At 49.4% G+C, this 14,585-nt stretch overlaps 1 protein-coding gene across 1 annotated transcript in view; it reads right to left on the bottom strand.

Annotated features, from left to right (window-relative positions):
• The window catches only part of LOC138646219 (transmembrane protease serine 9-like), a 76,404-nt gene extending 64,490 nt beyond the window's left edge, over positions 1–11,914 (bottom strand). The window contains exons 1-5 of the mRNA XM_069735681.1: positions 11,826–11,914; positions 5,328–5,526; positions 4,946–5,211; positions 850–1,019; positions 340–577 (exon numbers count right to left, since the gene is read on the bottom strand). Coding sequence (XP_069591782.1) covers positions 340–577; positions 850–1,019; positions 4,946–5,211; positions 5,328–5,526; positions 11,826–11,910 — 958 coding nt within the window. The 5' untranslated portion in view covers positions 11,911–11,914. The remainder of the gene's footprint in view (positions 1–339; positions 578–849; positions 1,020–4,945; positions 5,212–5,327; positions 5,527–11,825) is intronic.
• Positions 11,915–14,585: the final 2,671 nt, after the last annotated feature.

The following is a 14,585-nucleotide window of genomic DNA, read 5'->3' as shown; positions in this document are numbered from 1 at the left end:
CTTCTAGTGGAGACAGTGACCCTTGTCCTTCTCATACAGTGACCCTCACTACCAGCAGGTCATGTTTTCTGCTTCTTCCATAAATGTAAAACGAGTCGTAAGAGCAAAATCCTTGGTTTTCCTTCTGGATCTGTCTTTTCACTATTGATGTCAGCAGAGTCTAGAGCTTGATGATGCAGGACAAGAGGTGGAGCAGATGTCACCTTATCTGCTGGTATCACTTCATAGAAGCCTTAGTCCACCTGCTGCCGGTAACTCAATAGGAGTATTGACTAATAGTGTCACCTCCACCCCACGGAGGAGAATATGGGATGTAAGGAGATGCCGTCTGTATCTTACCTGGTACTCCGGACGTAGACCCAACATCTCCTCCACATTCCCTGCTGGGCTGAGGGAGGTCTGTCACATTGAAGAACACCAACTCTGGCACATATGTCAGGATCCAGGACTGGTAGGCCACCACCAGGGAGTAAACCCCAGGGCGGTATTGTAATGCACAGCTCTCACCCCAACTTACAATCCCAGTCTGGTACCAGACACCCTGCACGTTACAGACCAGAGGTCCTCCGGAGTCTCCCTGGAAGAGAGTGGAGATAAAGGACATCTTCTATATTATTTGCGTACAAATTAAAGTCTATATATTGGCAGGAAAATAAATTTGTCTAAAAAAATAATCCATTGCTAATAAAAATGGCTGCTGTAATGTATTTTCTGCACTTGGCCAAGAGAGGAAGAAGATCCCAGGAGCATAGGTGGTGTTCACAGGAGAAAATCATCCGAGGGTTAGAAGATCCGGCACAGAGTCTTTGCGAGAGGTGGTGACTCTGTGGTATCCTCCTAGACACTGACCTGGCACGAGTCCTTTTGTCCCTCTGGATATCCTGCACATATCTCATAATCGTGGATTATTACAGTGTCGGCAGCTTCTGGGGACCACTCATGGTACAGCCGGTCACAGGTGACATGGTCAATCAGTGGGGTCATCACCTCCTGGAGGGTCTCGGGATATTGTAGGCTCACTGAGGAGACACAGACATGATTACTACCATCATTGAGCCATATTACTACTTCATGGTTTGTAGATGGTCTGCAATGTCACAATGCTTGGACTGACCGTAGGTCTCCTGACCAGAACAGTCTCCTAGACACATAAGAGGCTATAAATTCAGCTTGGGAGTCCGGCCAGCGAACCGGGCATGGACCAGGAAATACCCTCTCGTAAACTCGGTGCAACAGGCCAAATAAACACCTATCCAGATTAAACTTGGGTATAGTTTGGCTCTGTTTCTGTTAGACTTTTCCTCTGATTGTCCCTCTCCTGATTTTGGCTACAAATACTGATGTAAAATACTGACCAAATACTGAACGTGTGAACCTCGCGGGAAGGTATCTTTGTGTGGTTAATGACATGACGAAGATTGACCTTGCAATACAACGTGATTGGTGACGGACAGCAGTTGTTACATCTGAGATTACATTGTCTGTTGTGCTTTTGTGTTAATGTGTGACTACTGAGAAGTGCGGCAGATTCTTCACCTCATTAGATCTTAGTGACAGTCTAATATTTTGACTTATTGAAGTTTTCCTGGTTGTAGTAATAAAAGTCTATGTGTTTAGACCTTTAAGATATAAGTCAGTTATCTTCTCACATAGCTTACCTGACAAACCTGAACCCCCAATAAGATGCTGAAAAAGTAATTCTTGTGTATATCACTTAACCCAGGGGTGTAATCTGGCATGGGGGGGTATGAAACGGCCTAGGCCACAGTATTGCCAGGGTATAATCAAACCTAGGCTGCTTAAACCTCAGATGTAGTCTGGACGCAGGGCTAGGGTAACCCTGTTACATCGGCCTTAGATTTATATTATGATCCATCATATGTACCTCTCCAGAAATAATAACAGCTGAAGCTTTGACCCCCCGAGTTGCATATAAATAATCTTTCGTAAAATGCAGAGGAACAAGGTAAAGTCTCTATTAAATGTTACCTGTCTAAGCCAGGAAGAAGTGCAGTGAGTAAAAAGATGGATCCAGCTAGAGCGCACCCCAGAGCTCTTAGGGAGTTAAGTAAGTTTAAGTTAAACTATACTATTTCCACTAGTGAAAAAAGACCTTGCACTGAATTTTGTAATTTAACCTGAGTAATTGCTCCGTTTGTCACTGATCCTCCCATTCTATAACAGTTTACCTTTTTCTATGCCCCTATATCCCAATGTTAGTCCCTCTGAAAATAAAGAGCCAGAGCACAGGAAAAAATTTGCATGTTGGCCGCTCTTTATTATATAACCATGGAATGGAGGGGCATAGAAAAAAAATATTAACTGTTCTAGAATTAGGGGAGCATCAGCAATTGGGGGATTTACTCAGATTAGATAACATAATCCAGTGCAGGGTCTTTTCATCAATGGGGAAGATGAGTTACTAGTGGGGTATCACAGGGGGCAGTATTGGGGTGGTCACAGATATCAGTGGGGTACCACAGGGGGCAGTATTGGGGTGGTCAAAGATAACAGTGGGGTACCACAGGGGGCAGTATTGGGGTGGTCACAGATATCAGTGGGGTACCACAGGGGGCAGTATTAGGGTGGTCACAGATATCAGTGGGGTACCACAAGGGGCAGTATTGGGGTGGTCACAGATATCAGTGGGCTCCACAGGGGGCAGTATTGGGGTGGTCACAGATATCAGTGGGCTCCACAGGGGGCAGTATTGGGGTGGTCACAGATATCAGTGGGGTACCACAGGGGGCAGTATTAGGGTGGTCACAGATATCAGTGGGGTACCACAGGGGGCAGTATTGGGGTGGTCAAAGATAACAGTGGGGTACCACAGGGGGCAGTATTGGGGTGGTCACAGATATCAGTGGGGTACCACAGCGGGCAGTATTAGGGTGGTCACAGATATCAGTGGGGTACCACAAGGGGCAGTATTGGGGTGGTCACAGATATCAGTGGGCTCCACAGGGGGCAGTATTGGGGTGGTCACAGATATCAGTGGGCTCCACAGGGGGCAGTATTAGGGTGGTCACAGATATCAGTGGGCTCCACAGGGGGCAGTATTGGGGTGGTCACAGATATCAGTGGGGTACCACAGGGGGCAGTATTGGGGTGGTCACAGATATCAGTGGGGTACCACAGGGGGGCAGTATTGGGTCCTATTCTGTAACATACATTTGCTGTTGTCTTTGTGGAGTGATTTTCTATGTGTATAGTAATTGTCATGCAGCAGGACGGTTTTGTGTTACCTGTGGGCCATGAGGAGCCGGAGGGGAAGTGGGAGGAGAAGATACACAATATCATCTCCTAAATGTCAAGTCTCAGGTTCCTGAAGATGTCATAGACTTATAGGGTAACTTCCTCAATAGACGGTGATAAAGCGAGACACCAATCGTGGTGAGGACCCCGGGTAACGCAGACTTCCAGTAAATGTAACAGTGTGACCAATGCCAGGAAGCTGCTACCAAGGCAAACAAGATTATGACCCTGAATGCTCCGTCCAGGAGCTTATACCGAAGAGCGAATCGGCCAAAACTCAATTTGGTAAATCGCTGTAATTTGGCTTTGAAATTTGATTTGCATCAATGTTATTCACCACAAATCAAATATTCTTTATTATGCTCCTGGGCAGTGACCTGACGTGAATTACCAGCGCTCAGGGCAAAGCCAATAATAACCTGTGGACTGTTAGACATAACTTGTTAAAAGTAACGTGATATGTTATTATATGTTTTACTTTTTAATTTTATCCTAGTTCTACACCTAGTCCTAATCCTTACGCTTGTCCTAACTTTTGTCCTATTCCTAAGCCTAGATCCTTAACTGTAGTCACATTCCTAATCTACAGGAGTTCTTTCCCTAAACCTAGTCTTATCCCTAGTCCTATTTATAACCCTAGTCCTGACTCCTATCCCTTGTCATATTCCTAGTCCTAGACCCTTGTCCTATTCTTAACCCTAATTGTATCCTTACATGTAGTCCTACCCTTAACGCTACAGTGGTTCCCTCCTTACCTCGAGTCTTATCCCTAGTACTATTCCTAACTTTGTTCCTAACCCGTCCTGTTCCTAACCCGTACTGTTCCTAACCTGTCCTGTTCCTAACCTGTCCTGTTCCTCACCCATTCTGTTCCTAACCTGTCCTGTTCCTAACCTGTCCTGTTCCTAACCTGTCCTGTTCCTAACCTGTCCTGTTCCTCACCCATCCTGTTCCTAACCCATTCTGTTCCTAACCTGTCCTGTTCCTAACCCATCCTGATCCTAGCCTGTCCTGTTCCTAACCCATCCTGATCCTAGCCTGTCCTGTTCCTAACCCGTCCTGTTCCTAACCCGTCCTGTTCCTAACCTGTTCTGTTCCTAACCTGTCCTGTTCCTAACCCATCCTGATCCTAGCCTGTCCTGTTCCTAACCCATCCTGATCCTAGCCTGTCCTGTTCCTAACCCGTCCTGTTCCTAACCCGTCCTGTTCCTAACCTGTTCTGTTCCTAACCTGTCCTGTTCCTAACCCATCCTGTTTCAAACCTGTCCTGTTGCTAACCCATCTTGTTTCTAACCTGTCCTATTCCTAACCCATCTTGTTTCTAACCCATCCTGTTCCTCACCTGTTCTGTTTCTAACCCATCCTGTTCCTAAGCCATCCTGTTCCTAACCCATCCTGTTCCGAACCCGTCCTGTTCCTAACCCTTGTACTAGTCCTTGTACCTTTGAAGGAGAATCCACAGTTTTTTGTAAAATTTGAGGCCTGACACTGATTCTCTAATTTCTCCTCCCTTAGGTCTTTATTCCCAGGATTGTATCTATACCATGGGGCGTCCTAGAGCAATGGCCGACTCTACAGCGAGATAGACGGTGATTCTTTACTGGAAGAGCAGTGACATCATACAACTCTCTCCTGGGGAAGTTATGCTTAGCCTCAGTTACAGGAGCCGCCGAGAGATGCGAGCACTCACCCCCGGAGGACGTGTCCCCCCAGCCGGTCACCCAGCACTCCATGCCGCAGGGGAAGGTGGCGGACACGTCGGGCAGGCACACCGGCTGAATGTATTGGGTATAGTTAACAGGACCGGATAGCAGGACCAGAGCGATGTCCCCCGGGCCTCCCACATCCGTGTACTGTGGGTGGGTGATAAACTGTCTCACTGTGGACAGAAGCTCATGAGGATTTGTCACCGTGAGCTGATACATTCCCAGACGCACCGTGTAGTCGCTGACAGTCCTACAATGGCAGAAAGTGACAGGTCAACATCTGCAATATCCCTATGACAACACTGAAATACGTGAGAACAAGAAGTGTTGTCATGAGATCCTCTGATTACTCCGCAGGGCACTTACCCCAGAAAGCAGTGCGCAGCCGTCAGGACCCACTGCCTGGAGATCAGGGACCCCCCACAGAGATGGGAGCCCTTATACCACAGGCTGACCTGCCAGGGCCACTCTCCTTCCACAGCATCCGACCCCCCAACAATCCGGGTGACAACTTTTGGGGACCCACAAGATCCTTGTGAAGCTGCTGAGATACCGAACAAGGAAACTAGGAAAAATAAAGAATCATGACTAATGTAAGAATGATTGAGCTTTGGAAATGATTAATTGTGAGTGGAGCATTCTCGCCCCACGTGGAGCTGCTGCGGACCCCCGATTGTATGACTCCATTGGATCACACTGTGATCAGTGACTCCGGCTCAGCTTCATTATCTGATGGAGTCTGTGGTGGCCAAGATCCAAGTTCTGCTTCACCTGAGGCTCAGACTGGCCCTCTGTCCTTCCACCATACTTTATACTGCAGCTTTACAATCTGAGGTAGTATAACATTTACTGTCTCATTCATCTGAGGCTCAAACCCAGCAGAGGACTGGTCCCAGGAAAAACCCATCAGAGGTCTGGTCCCAGGAAAGACCCATCAGAGGACTGGTCCCAGGAAAGACCCATCAGAGGACTGGACGCAAGAAAAACCCAGCAGAGAACTGGTCCCAGGAAAATCCCATCAGAGGACTGGTCCCAGGAAAAACCCATCAGAGGTCTGGTCCCAGGAAAGACCCATCAGGGGACTGGTCCCAGGAAAAACCCATCAGAGGACTGGACGCAAGAAAAACCCATCAGAGGACTGGGCCCAGGAAAAACCCATCAGAGGACTGGACCCAGGAAAAACCCATCAGAGGACTGGTCCCAGGAAAAACCCATCAGAGGACTGGGCCCAGGAAAAACCCAGCAGAGAACTGGGCCCAGGAAAAACCCATCAGAGGTCTGGTCCCAGGAAAAACCCATCAGAGGACTGGTCCCAGGAAAAACCCATCAGAGAACTGGGCCCAGGAAAAACCCATCAGAGGACTGGGCCCAGGAAAAACTCATCAGAGGACTGGACGCAAGAAAAACCCAGCAGAGAACTGGTCCCAGGAAAAACCCATCAGAGGACTGGTCCCAGGAAAAACCCATCAGAGGACTGGTCCCAGGAAAAACCCATCAGAGGACTGGGCCCAGGAAAAACCCATCAGAGGACTGGTCCCAAGAAAAACCCATCAGAGGACTGGTCCCAGGAAAGACCCATCAGAGGACTGGGCCCAGGAAAAACCCATCAGAGGTCTGGTCCAGGAAAAACCCATCAGAGGACTGGTCCCAGGAAAAACCCATCAGAGTACTGGACCCAAGAAAAACCCATCAGAGGACTGGTCCCAGGAAAAACCCATCAGAGGACTGGTCCCAGGAAAAACCCATCAGAGGACTGGGCCCAGGAAAGACCCATCAGAGGACTGGTCCCAGGAAAAACGCATCAGAGGACTGGTCCCAGGAAAATCCCATCAGAGGACTGGTCCCAGGAAAAACCCATCAGAGGACTGGTCCCAGGAAAAACCCATCAGAGGACTGGTCCCAGAAAAAACCCATCAGAGGACTGGTCCCAGGAAAATCCCAGCAGAGGACTGAACCCAAGATAATCCCAGCAGAGGACTGGTCCCAGGTAAATCCCAGCAGAAGACTAGACCCAGGAAAAACCCATCAGAGGACTGGGCCCAGGAAAAACCCATCAGAGGACTGGTCCCAGGAAAAACCCATCAGAGGACTGGTCCCAGGAAAAACCCATCAGAGGACTGGTCCCAGGAAATTCCCATCAGAGGACTGGTCCCAGGTAAAACCCATCAGAGGACTGGTCCCAGGAAAAACCCATCAGAGGACTGGTCCCAGGAAAAACCCATCAGAGCACTGGTCCCAGGAAAAACCCATCAGAGGACTAGACCCAAGAAAAACCCATCAGAGGACTGGTCCCAGGAAAAACCCATCAGAGGACTGGGCCCAGGAAAAACCCATCAGAGGACTGGGCCCAGGAAAAACCCATCACAGGACTGGTCCCAGGTAAAACCCATCAGAGGACTGGTCCCAGGAAAAACCCATCAGAGCACTGGTCCCAGGAAAAACCCATCAGAGGACTGGACCCAAGAAAAACCCATCAGAGGACTGGTCCCAGGAAAAACCCATCAGAGGACTGGACCCAAGAAAAACCCATCAGAGGACTGGTCCCAGGAAAAACCCATCAGAGTACTGGACCCAAGAAAAACCCATCAGAGGACTGGTCCCAGGAAAAACCCATCAGAGAACTGGTCCCAGGAAAAACCCATCAGAGAACTGGTCCCAGGAAAAACCCATCAGAGGACTGGTCCCAGGAAAAACCCATCAGAGGACTGGTCCCAGAAAAATCCCAGCAGAGGACTGAACCCAAGATAATCCCAGCAGAGGACTGGTCCCAGGTAAATCCCAGCAGAAGACTGGACCCAGGAAAAACCCATCAGAGGACTGGGCCCAAGAAAAACCCATCAGAGGACTGGTCCCAGGAAAAACCCATCAGAGGACTGGTCCCTGGAAAAACCCATCAGAGGACTGGTCCCAGGAAAATCCCATCAGAGGACTGGTCCCAGGTAAAACCCATCAGAGGACTGGTCCCAGGAAAAACCCATCAGAGGACTGGTCCCAGGAAAAACCCATCAGAGGACTGGACCCAAGAAAAACCCATCAGAGGACTGGTCCCAGGAAAAACCCATCAGAGGACTGGGCCCAGGAAAAACCCATCAGAGGACTGGGCCCAGGAAAAACCCATCACAGGACTGGTCCCAGGTAAAACCCATCAGAGGACAGGTCCCAGGAAAAACCCATCAGAGGACTGGTCCCAGGAAAAACCCATCAGAGGACTGGACCCAAGAAAAACCCATCAGAGGACTGGTCCCAGGAAAAACCCATCAGAGGACTGGACCCAAGAAAAACCCATCAGAGGACTGGTCCCAGGAAAAACCCATCAGAGGACTGGTCCCAGGAAAAACCCATCAGAGGACTGGGCCCAGGAAAAACCCATCAGAGGACTGGACCCAAGAAAAACCCATCAGAGGACTGGTCCCAGGAAAAACCCATCAGAGGACTGGTCCCAGGAAAAACCCATCAGAGGACTGGGCCCAGGAAAGACCCATCAGAGGACTGGTCCCAGGAAAAACCCATCAGAGGACTGGTCCCAGGAAAATCCCATCAGAGGACTGGTCCCAGGAAAAACCCATCAGAGGACTGGTCCCAGGAAAAACCCATCAGAGGACTGGTCCCAGGAAAAACCCATCAGAGGACTGGTCCCAGGAAAATCCCAGCAGAGGACTGAACCCAAGATAATCCCAGCAGAGGACTGGTCCCAGGTAAATCCCAGCAGAAGACTGGACCCAGGAAAAACCCATCAGAGGACTGGGCCCAGGAAAAACCCATCAGAGGACTGGTCCCAGGAAAAACCCATCAGAGGACTGGTCCCAGGTAAAACCCATCAGAGAACTGGTCCCAGGTAAAACCCATCAGAGGACTGGTCCCAGGAAAAACCCATCAGAGGACTGGTCCCAGAAAATCCCAGCAGAGGACTGAACCCAAGATTATCCCAGCAGAGGACTGGTCCCAGGTAAATCCCAGCAGAAGACTGGACCCAGGAAAAACCCATCAGAGGACTGGGCCCAAGAAAAACCCATCAGAGGACTGGTCCCAGGAAAAACCCATCAGAGGACTGGTCCCTGGAAAAACCCATCAGAGGACTGGTCCCAGGAAAATCCCATCAGAGGACTGGTCCCAGGTAAAACCCATCAGAGGACTGGTCCCAGGAAAAACCCATCAGAGGACTGGTCCCAGGAAAAACCCATCAGAGGACTGGACCCAGGAAAAACCCATCAGAGGACTGGGCCCAGGAAAAACCCATCAGAGGACTGGGCCCAGGAAAAACCCATCACAGGACTGGTCCCAGGTAAAACCCATCAGAGGACAGGTCCCAGGAAAAACCCATCAGAGGACTGGTCCCAGGAAAAACCCATCAGAGGACTGGACCCAAGAAAAACCCATCAGAGGACTGGTCCCAGGAAAAACCCATCAGAGGACTGGACCCAAGAAAAACCCATCAGAGGACTGGTCCCAGGAAAAACCCATCAGAGGACTGGTCCCAGGAAAAACCCATCAGAGGACTGGGCCCAGGAAAAACCCATCAGAGGACTGGACCCAAGAAAAACCCATCAGAGGACTGGTCCCAGGAAAAACCCATCAGAGGACTGGTCCCAGGAAAAACCCATCAGAGGACTGGGCCCAGGAAAGACCCATCAGAGGACTGGTCCCAGGAAAATCCCATCAGAGGACTGGTCCCAGGAAAATCCCATCAGAGGACTGGTCCCAGGAAAAACCCATCAGAGGACTGGTCCCAGGAAAAACCCATCAGAGGACTGGTCCCAGGAAAAACCCATCAGAGGACTGGTCCCAGAAAAATCCCAGCAGAGGACTGAACCCAAGATAATCTAAGCAGAGGACTGGTCCCAGGTAAATCCCAGCAGAAGACTGGACCCAGGAAAAACCCATCAGAGGACTGGGCCCAAGAAAAACCCATCAGAGGACTGGTCCCAGGAAAAACCCATCAGAGGACTGGTCCCTGGAAAAACCCATCAGAGGACTGGTCCCAGGAAAATCCCATCAGAGGACTGGTCCCAGGTAAAACCCATCAGAGGACTGGTCCCAGGAAAAACCCATCAGAGGACTGGTCCCAGGAAAAACCCATCAGAGGACTGGACCCAAGAAAAACCCATCAGAGGACTGGTCCCAGGAAAAACCCATCAGAGGACTGGGCCCAGGAAAAACCCATCAGAGGACTGGGCCCAGGAAAAACCCATCACAGGACTGGTCCCAGGTAAAACCCATCAGAGGACAGGTCCCAGGAAAAACCCATCAGAGGACTGGTCCCAGGAAAAACCCATCAGAGGACTGGACCCAAGAAAAACCCATCAGAGGACTGGTCCCAGGAAAAACCCATCAGAGGACTGGACCCAAGAAAAACCCATCAGAGGACTGGGCCCAGGAAAAACCCATCAGAGGACTGGGCCCAGGAAAAACCCATCACAGGACTGGTCCCAGGTAAAACCCATCAGAGGACTGGTCCCAGGAAAAACCCATCAGAGGACTGGTCCCAGGAAAAACCCATCAGAGGACTGGGCCCAGGAAAATCCCATCAGAGGACTGGTCCCAGGTAAAACCCATCAGAGGACTGGTCCCAGGAAAAACCCATCAGAGGACTGGGCCCAGGAAAAACCCATCAGAGGACTGGGCCCAGGAAAAACCCATCAGAGGACTGGTCCCAGGAAAAACCCATCAGAGGACTGGTCCCAGGAAAATCCCAGCAGAGGACTGGACCCAAGAAAAACCCATCAGAGGACTGGTCCCAGGAAAATCCCAGCAGAGGACTGGGCCCAGTAAAAACCCATCAGAGGCTTGGGCCCAGGAAAAACGCATCAGAGGATTGGGCCCAGGAAAAACCCATCAGAGGATTGGGCCCAGGAAAAACCCATCAGAGGACTGGTCCCAGGAAAATCCAAGCAGAGGACTGGACCCAAGAAAAACCCAGCAGAGGACTGGTCCCAGGAAAATCCCAGCAGAGGACTGGACCCAAGAAAAACCCAGCAGAGGACTGGTCCCAGCAAAAGCCCAGCAGAGGACTCGCCCCAGCAAAAGCCCAGCAGAGAACTGGTTTTAGCAAAAACTCAGCAGAGGACTAGTCCCAGCTGAAACCCAGCCGAGCACTGGTCCCAACAAAAATCCAGCAGATGGCTGGTTCCACCAAAAACTCAGAAGAAGACTACTCTCAGCAACAACTCAGCAGAGGACTGCTCCCAGCAAAAGCATAGCAGAGAATTGGTCCCAGCAAAAACTCAGAAGAGGACTGGTTCCTGAAAAAAACCAGCAGAGGACTGGTCTCAGCAAAAACTTAGCCGAGCACTGGTCCCAACAAAATCCCAGCAGAAGGCTGATTCCCCCAAAAAACTCAAAAGAGGACTAGTCCAAGCAGAAACCCATCAGAGAATTGGTCTCAGCAAAAACCCCGCGGGGGGAGGGGGAAGGCCCAGGAACAGTTTACCAAGGTGCCAAATTCTATGGGGCAAGACATTACCTCTGTCCGCCATCTCTCACTGCAGAGAATGGTGTCGCTGAGCTGCATGTGCAATAGAGGGCCAGGGTCAGAGAGAGGGAAAGGGTTATAAATAGTTGCATAAAAAGAAACATAAAAATGTAAAGAAAAAGGGAAAAAAACATATTAACAACATATAACATTTCATTTTTTAATTCTATGCAAAAACAATAAAAACTAAAAAGAACTAAAAGGCAAACTACACTGACATCAGTATTTTCTTAAGTACAATCCATTTGCTCAAGGGACAATGGGTTCATTACTGGACTCATGGAAACCGCTCAGGGAGCTCTAATGGGCCATGGGTTGGGGATAATGCTCGCCCCGGGCACTGGCAGACTACGCTGCGCCACTGGGAAAACTCAAGATTTGTTTCTGTCACGTACCCGCGGTCAGCAGAAGTGTCAGCCGTGACATCCTCCTCTCCGCCGTGCAGAACACGAGACTCCTCACACCTTCTGCTCCAAACATCTCATCTTCTTGCTTCACAGAAAAGTAATTATGCCGGTTGCGGAGAAATTCGAGAAGTCAGAATCCCATCGTCTGATTGGCCGACGCCTTCAACCCAGCAACATGATGTAGTAACACCTGAAGTGTGAGTTCTGGGTATGAGATGAAATATTTATGAAGTCACCATCTTCTGTATACCGGAGCCTGGAGACAAGGGCAAACGTAAGATACAGATTTGTATCTCAGCTCTCTGGTATCACCTCTGTCCAATCTGTGGGCTCTTGGTAATTTTCCAATTTTCTTCGTACTGTGAAATTCTCTCCATTCTCAAGAACAGAGGGATTTCTCACTCTATAGTTTGCTGCTCATTGCCTAGGTTACCGGCCACCTCTGTAGTCTATCAGTAGTGGTTGTTTTCCTAGGGGAGGAGCTGGAGGGAGCCAGGAGGCAGAAGAGCGGTGCAGCCCTGAAGAGAAAATATGGGAATTTACTGTCTCTGATATCTTCATCTTCTGAATTAACCAGATTATAGAGAGTAATAACTTTTATGTTCGAGTGAAACATCACAGATAACATAAGTCAGCTGCAGCTTCAATGTTCCTGAGGCTCCTGAGCTCCATGACTCTTCATCCGTCCCGATGTCTACACTTTACTGACCTGTTCTCGATCCTCCTATCATCTCTTATCAGTTCCTTCTTTTCCTATGATTTTCCCAGTACAAGAGCATCAAAAACTACTATCCTTGTTCCTTTCCCCCAAAGAATTCATCAAATCCTAATTATTAGGATCCATGTTCTTTGTGTTAAAAGTCTCATTGGTCAGCGACGCTGTCATGATCCGTTCCAGGGTTTATTAGTGTCTGCCCTTTTTTGGATGGATCATGTCAAGGGTTAACTTTGCTCTGCCTCATTCTGGGTTCAGGTTTGCTATTTAGCTCCCATGAATCTTGCTGGCAGTGTCAGTTATAGTTCTGTCTTCGGCTTGTGAACCTGACTCTGGAAACCCTTGGTTTGTCCTGCTGTGAACCCTGACTTGTCCTGTGTCTGTTATCCCCCTCTGTCTGCCCTTTCCCAGTGTTTGTCTGTTCTGCTTGATTCTCTGATTCTGACCACCTGGCTTGGCTGCTGACTCTGTCTTGATTTGTCCCTATTGTACCGTATTTTGCTTGCCCTGGTTTACTGATCCCTTGCTACGTCCTGACTATCCGCCTGTCTAATCCTATTATACTGTCGTGCTATCTCGTGCTTTTGACTCCGCTTGTCTGACCACTCTCTCAACACTTGGTGGCATCTGTTCTGCTGTCCTGTGTGTGCAGTCTCACTTTCCTCTCAAGCTCCCCCTGGTGGAGGTTGCGCTGTACTGCACTGCAGCAGCCTGACAAACGCTGACAATACATTCATCCTCAAAACAGTCACAAAAGGAAACAATGTGTTAGGGTTGGCGGAACGCACCGAATATATTTATTAAGTAAGATTGGTGCGTTCGCCACCCGGGATCCACCGTGCAGGAAAGAACCTGCTCCTAAGTGAATGGCGGCACTATATGGCGGTACAATGTGATTACACACATGGGTAAACTTCACCCTGTGTGAAGGAAGCGATCCCTGTTAAGTCACAGGGCCGCGGTACCGCACAGAGAGCGCAAGCAAGGAACCACAGAACTCTATCCCAGGACACAGGATTAGAGTTAGTGTAGACCTCTTGCGATCAACACCACAATTGGGGTATCAGAGGTAACTATTATGCACAGAAGTGCATGCTGTGCCACACTGGCGGACGCCACTAACCACCCAGACTTGGGTAAGGTAAGCGCTCTAATAGGTCACGGCGCTGCACTGGCGGTCACAGCAGTTAGACGCTGCTTCGTGTGTTAAAGCTGCGAGTTCAGCCGGGCGCAAGATTTCAGCCATACACCTTACGCGAACAGTCATACACAAGGGATTGGTTTTTTAAGGAACGACTTGCACTCATCAACACACACACGATAACAATTGTATACTAGCGCATGGCCGTGCGGTCATGCGAAGCTTATATAGCTGCAGCACGTTCTGGACCCTTCAAAGAAGGACCAATGGATTTGCAGCAGTACCTGAGCATGTGACCCTAGATCTCCACTGAGAGATCTTGCCCTGAGCATGCTCAGTGTGTGCAAAGCAGGGCTTAGTCCCAGAAAAGCCTGCTCGCTGCAGATCAGTGCAGGGTACAATAGCAGAGCCTGGAGAGGCAGCAGTAACCCTTTGCACAGTACCAGTCTCAGCGTGACGCTGGGAGCGACGTCTCCGCTGAGCAGGCTCCACTGCGGCCGATGCAGAATGGGAGACCGCAGCAGACACGGATCGAGATTCCCCCTGTGCAGCAGAGGAAACTCGACTCCTAACACAATGGAGGGAAAGAATTGTTTATTTTTCATACATAGATACTGTCATGACTCTGTTGTCGGATATCCCGAGACCAAGGTTGTCACAGTTTATAAAAGGAATTAAAAAATAAAGATGTAAGAAAGGAATTCTTCAGATGAAGTCCCGACTAGGATACGATTCTTCAGGTTTAGCATTCAGTTATTTAGTGATCCTCAGGTAAGTCTTTCTAGAATGAGTGCTTCTCAAGATTACATTTTCTCAAACTACTTTTCCTCAGGAGTAGTGTTCCTCAGATTAGACTTTTTCAAGTTAGTTTTCTTCAAAATTATTGTTCCTT

Source organism: Ranitomeya imitator, chromosome 7 (assembly GCF_032444005.1).
Source record: "Ranitomeya imitator isolate aRanImi1 chromosome 7, aRanImi1.pri, whole genome shotgun sequence".
Lineage (NCBI taxonomy): Eukaryota > Metazoa > Chordata > Amphibia > Anura > Dendrobatidae > Ranitomeya > Ranitomeya imitator.
The sequence above is the reverse complement of the archived record's forward strand: the minus strand, read 5'-3'. Positions and strand labels throughout refer to the sequence as shown.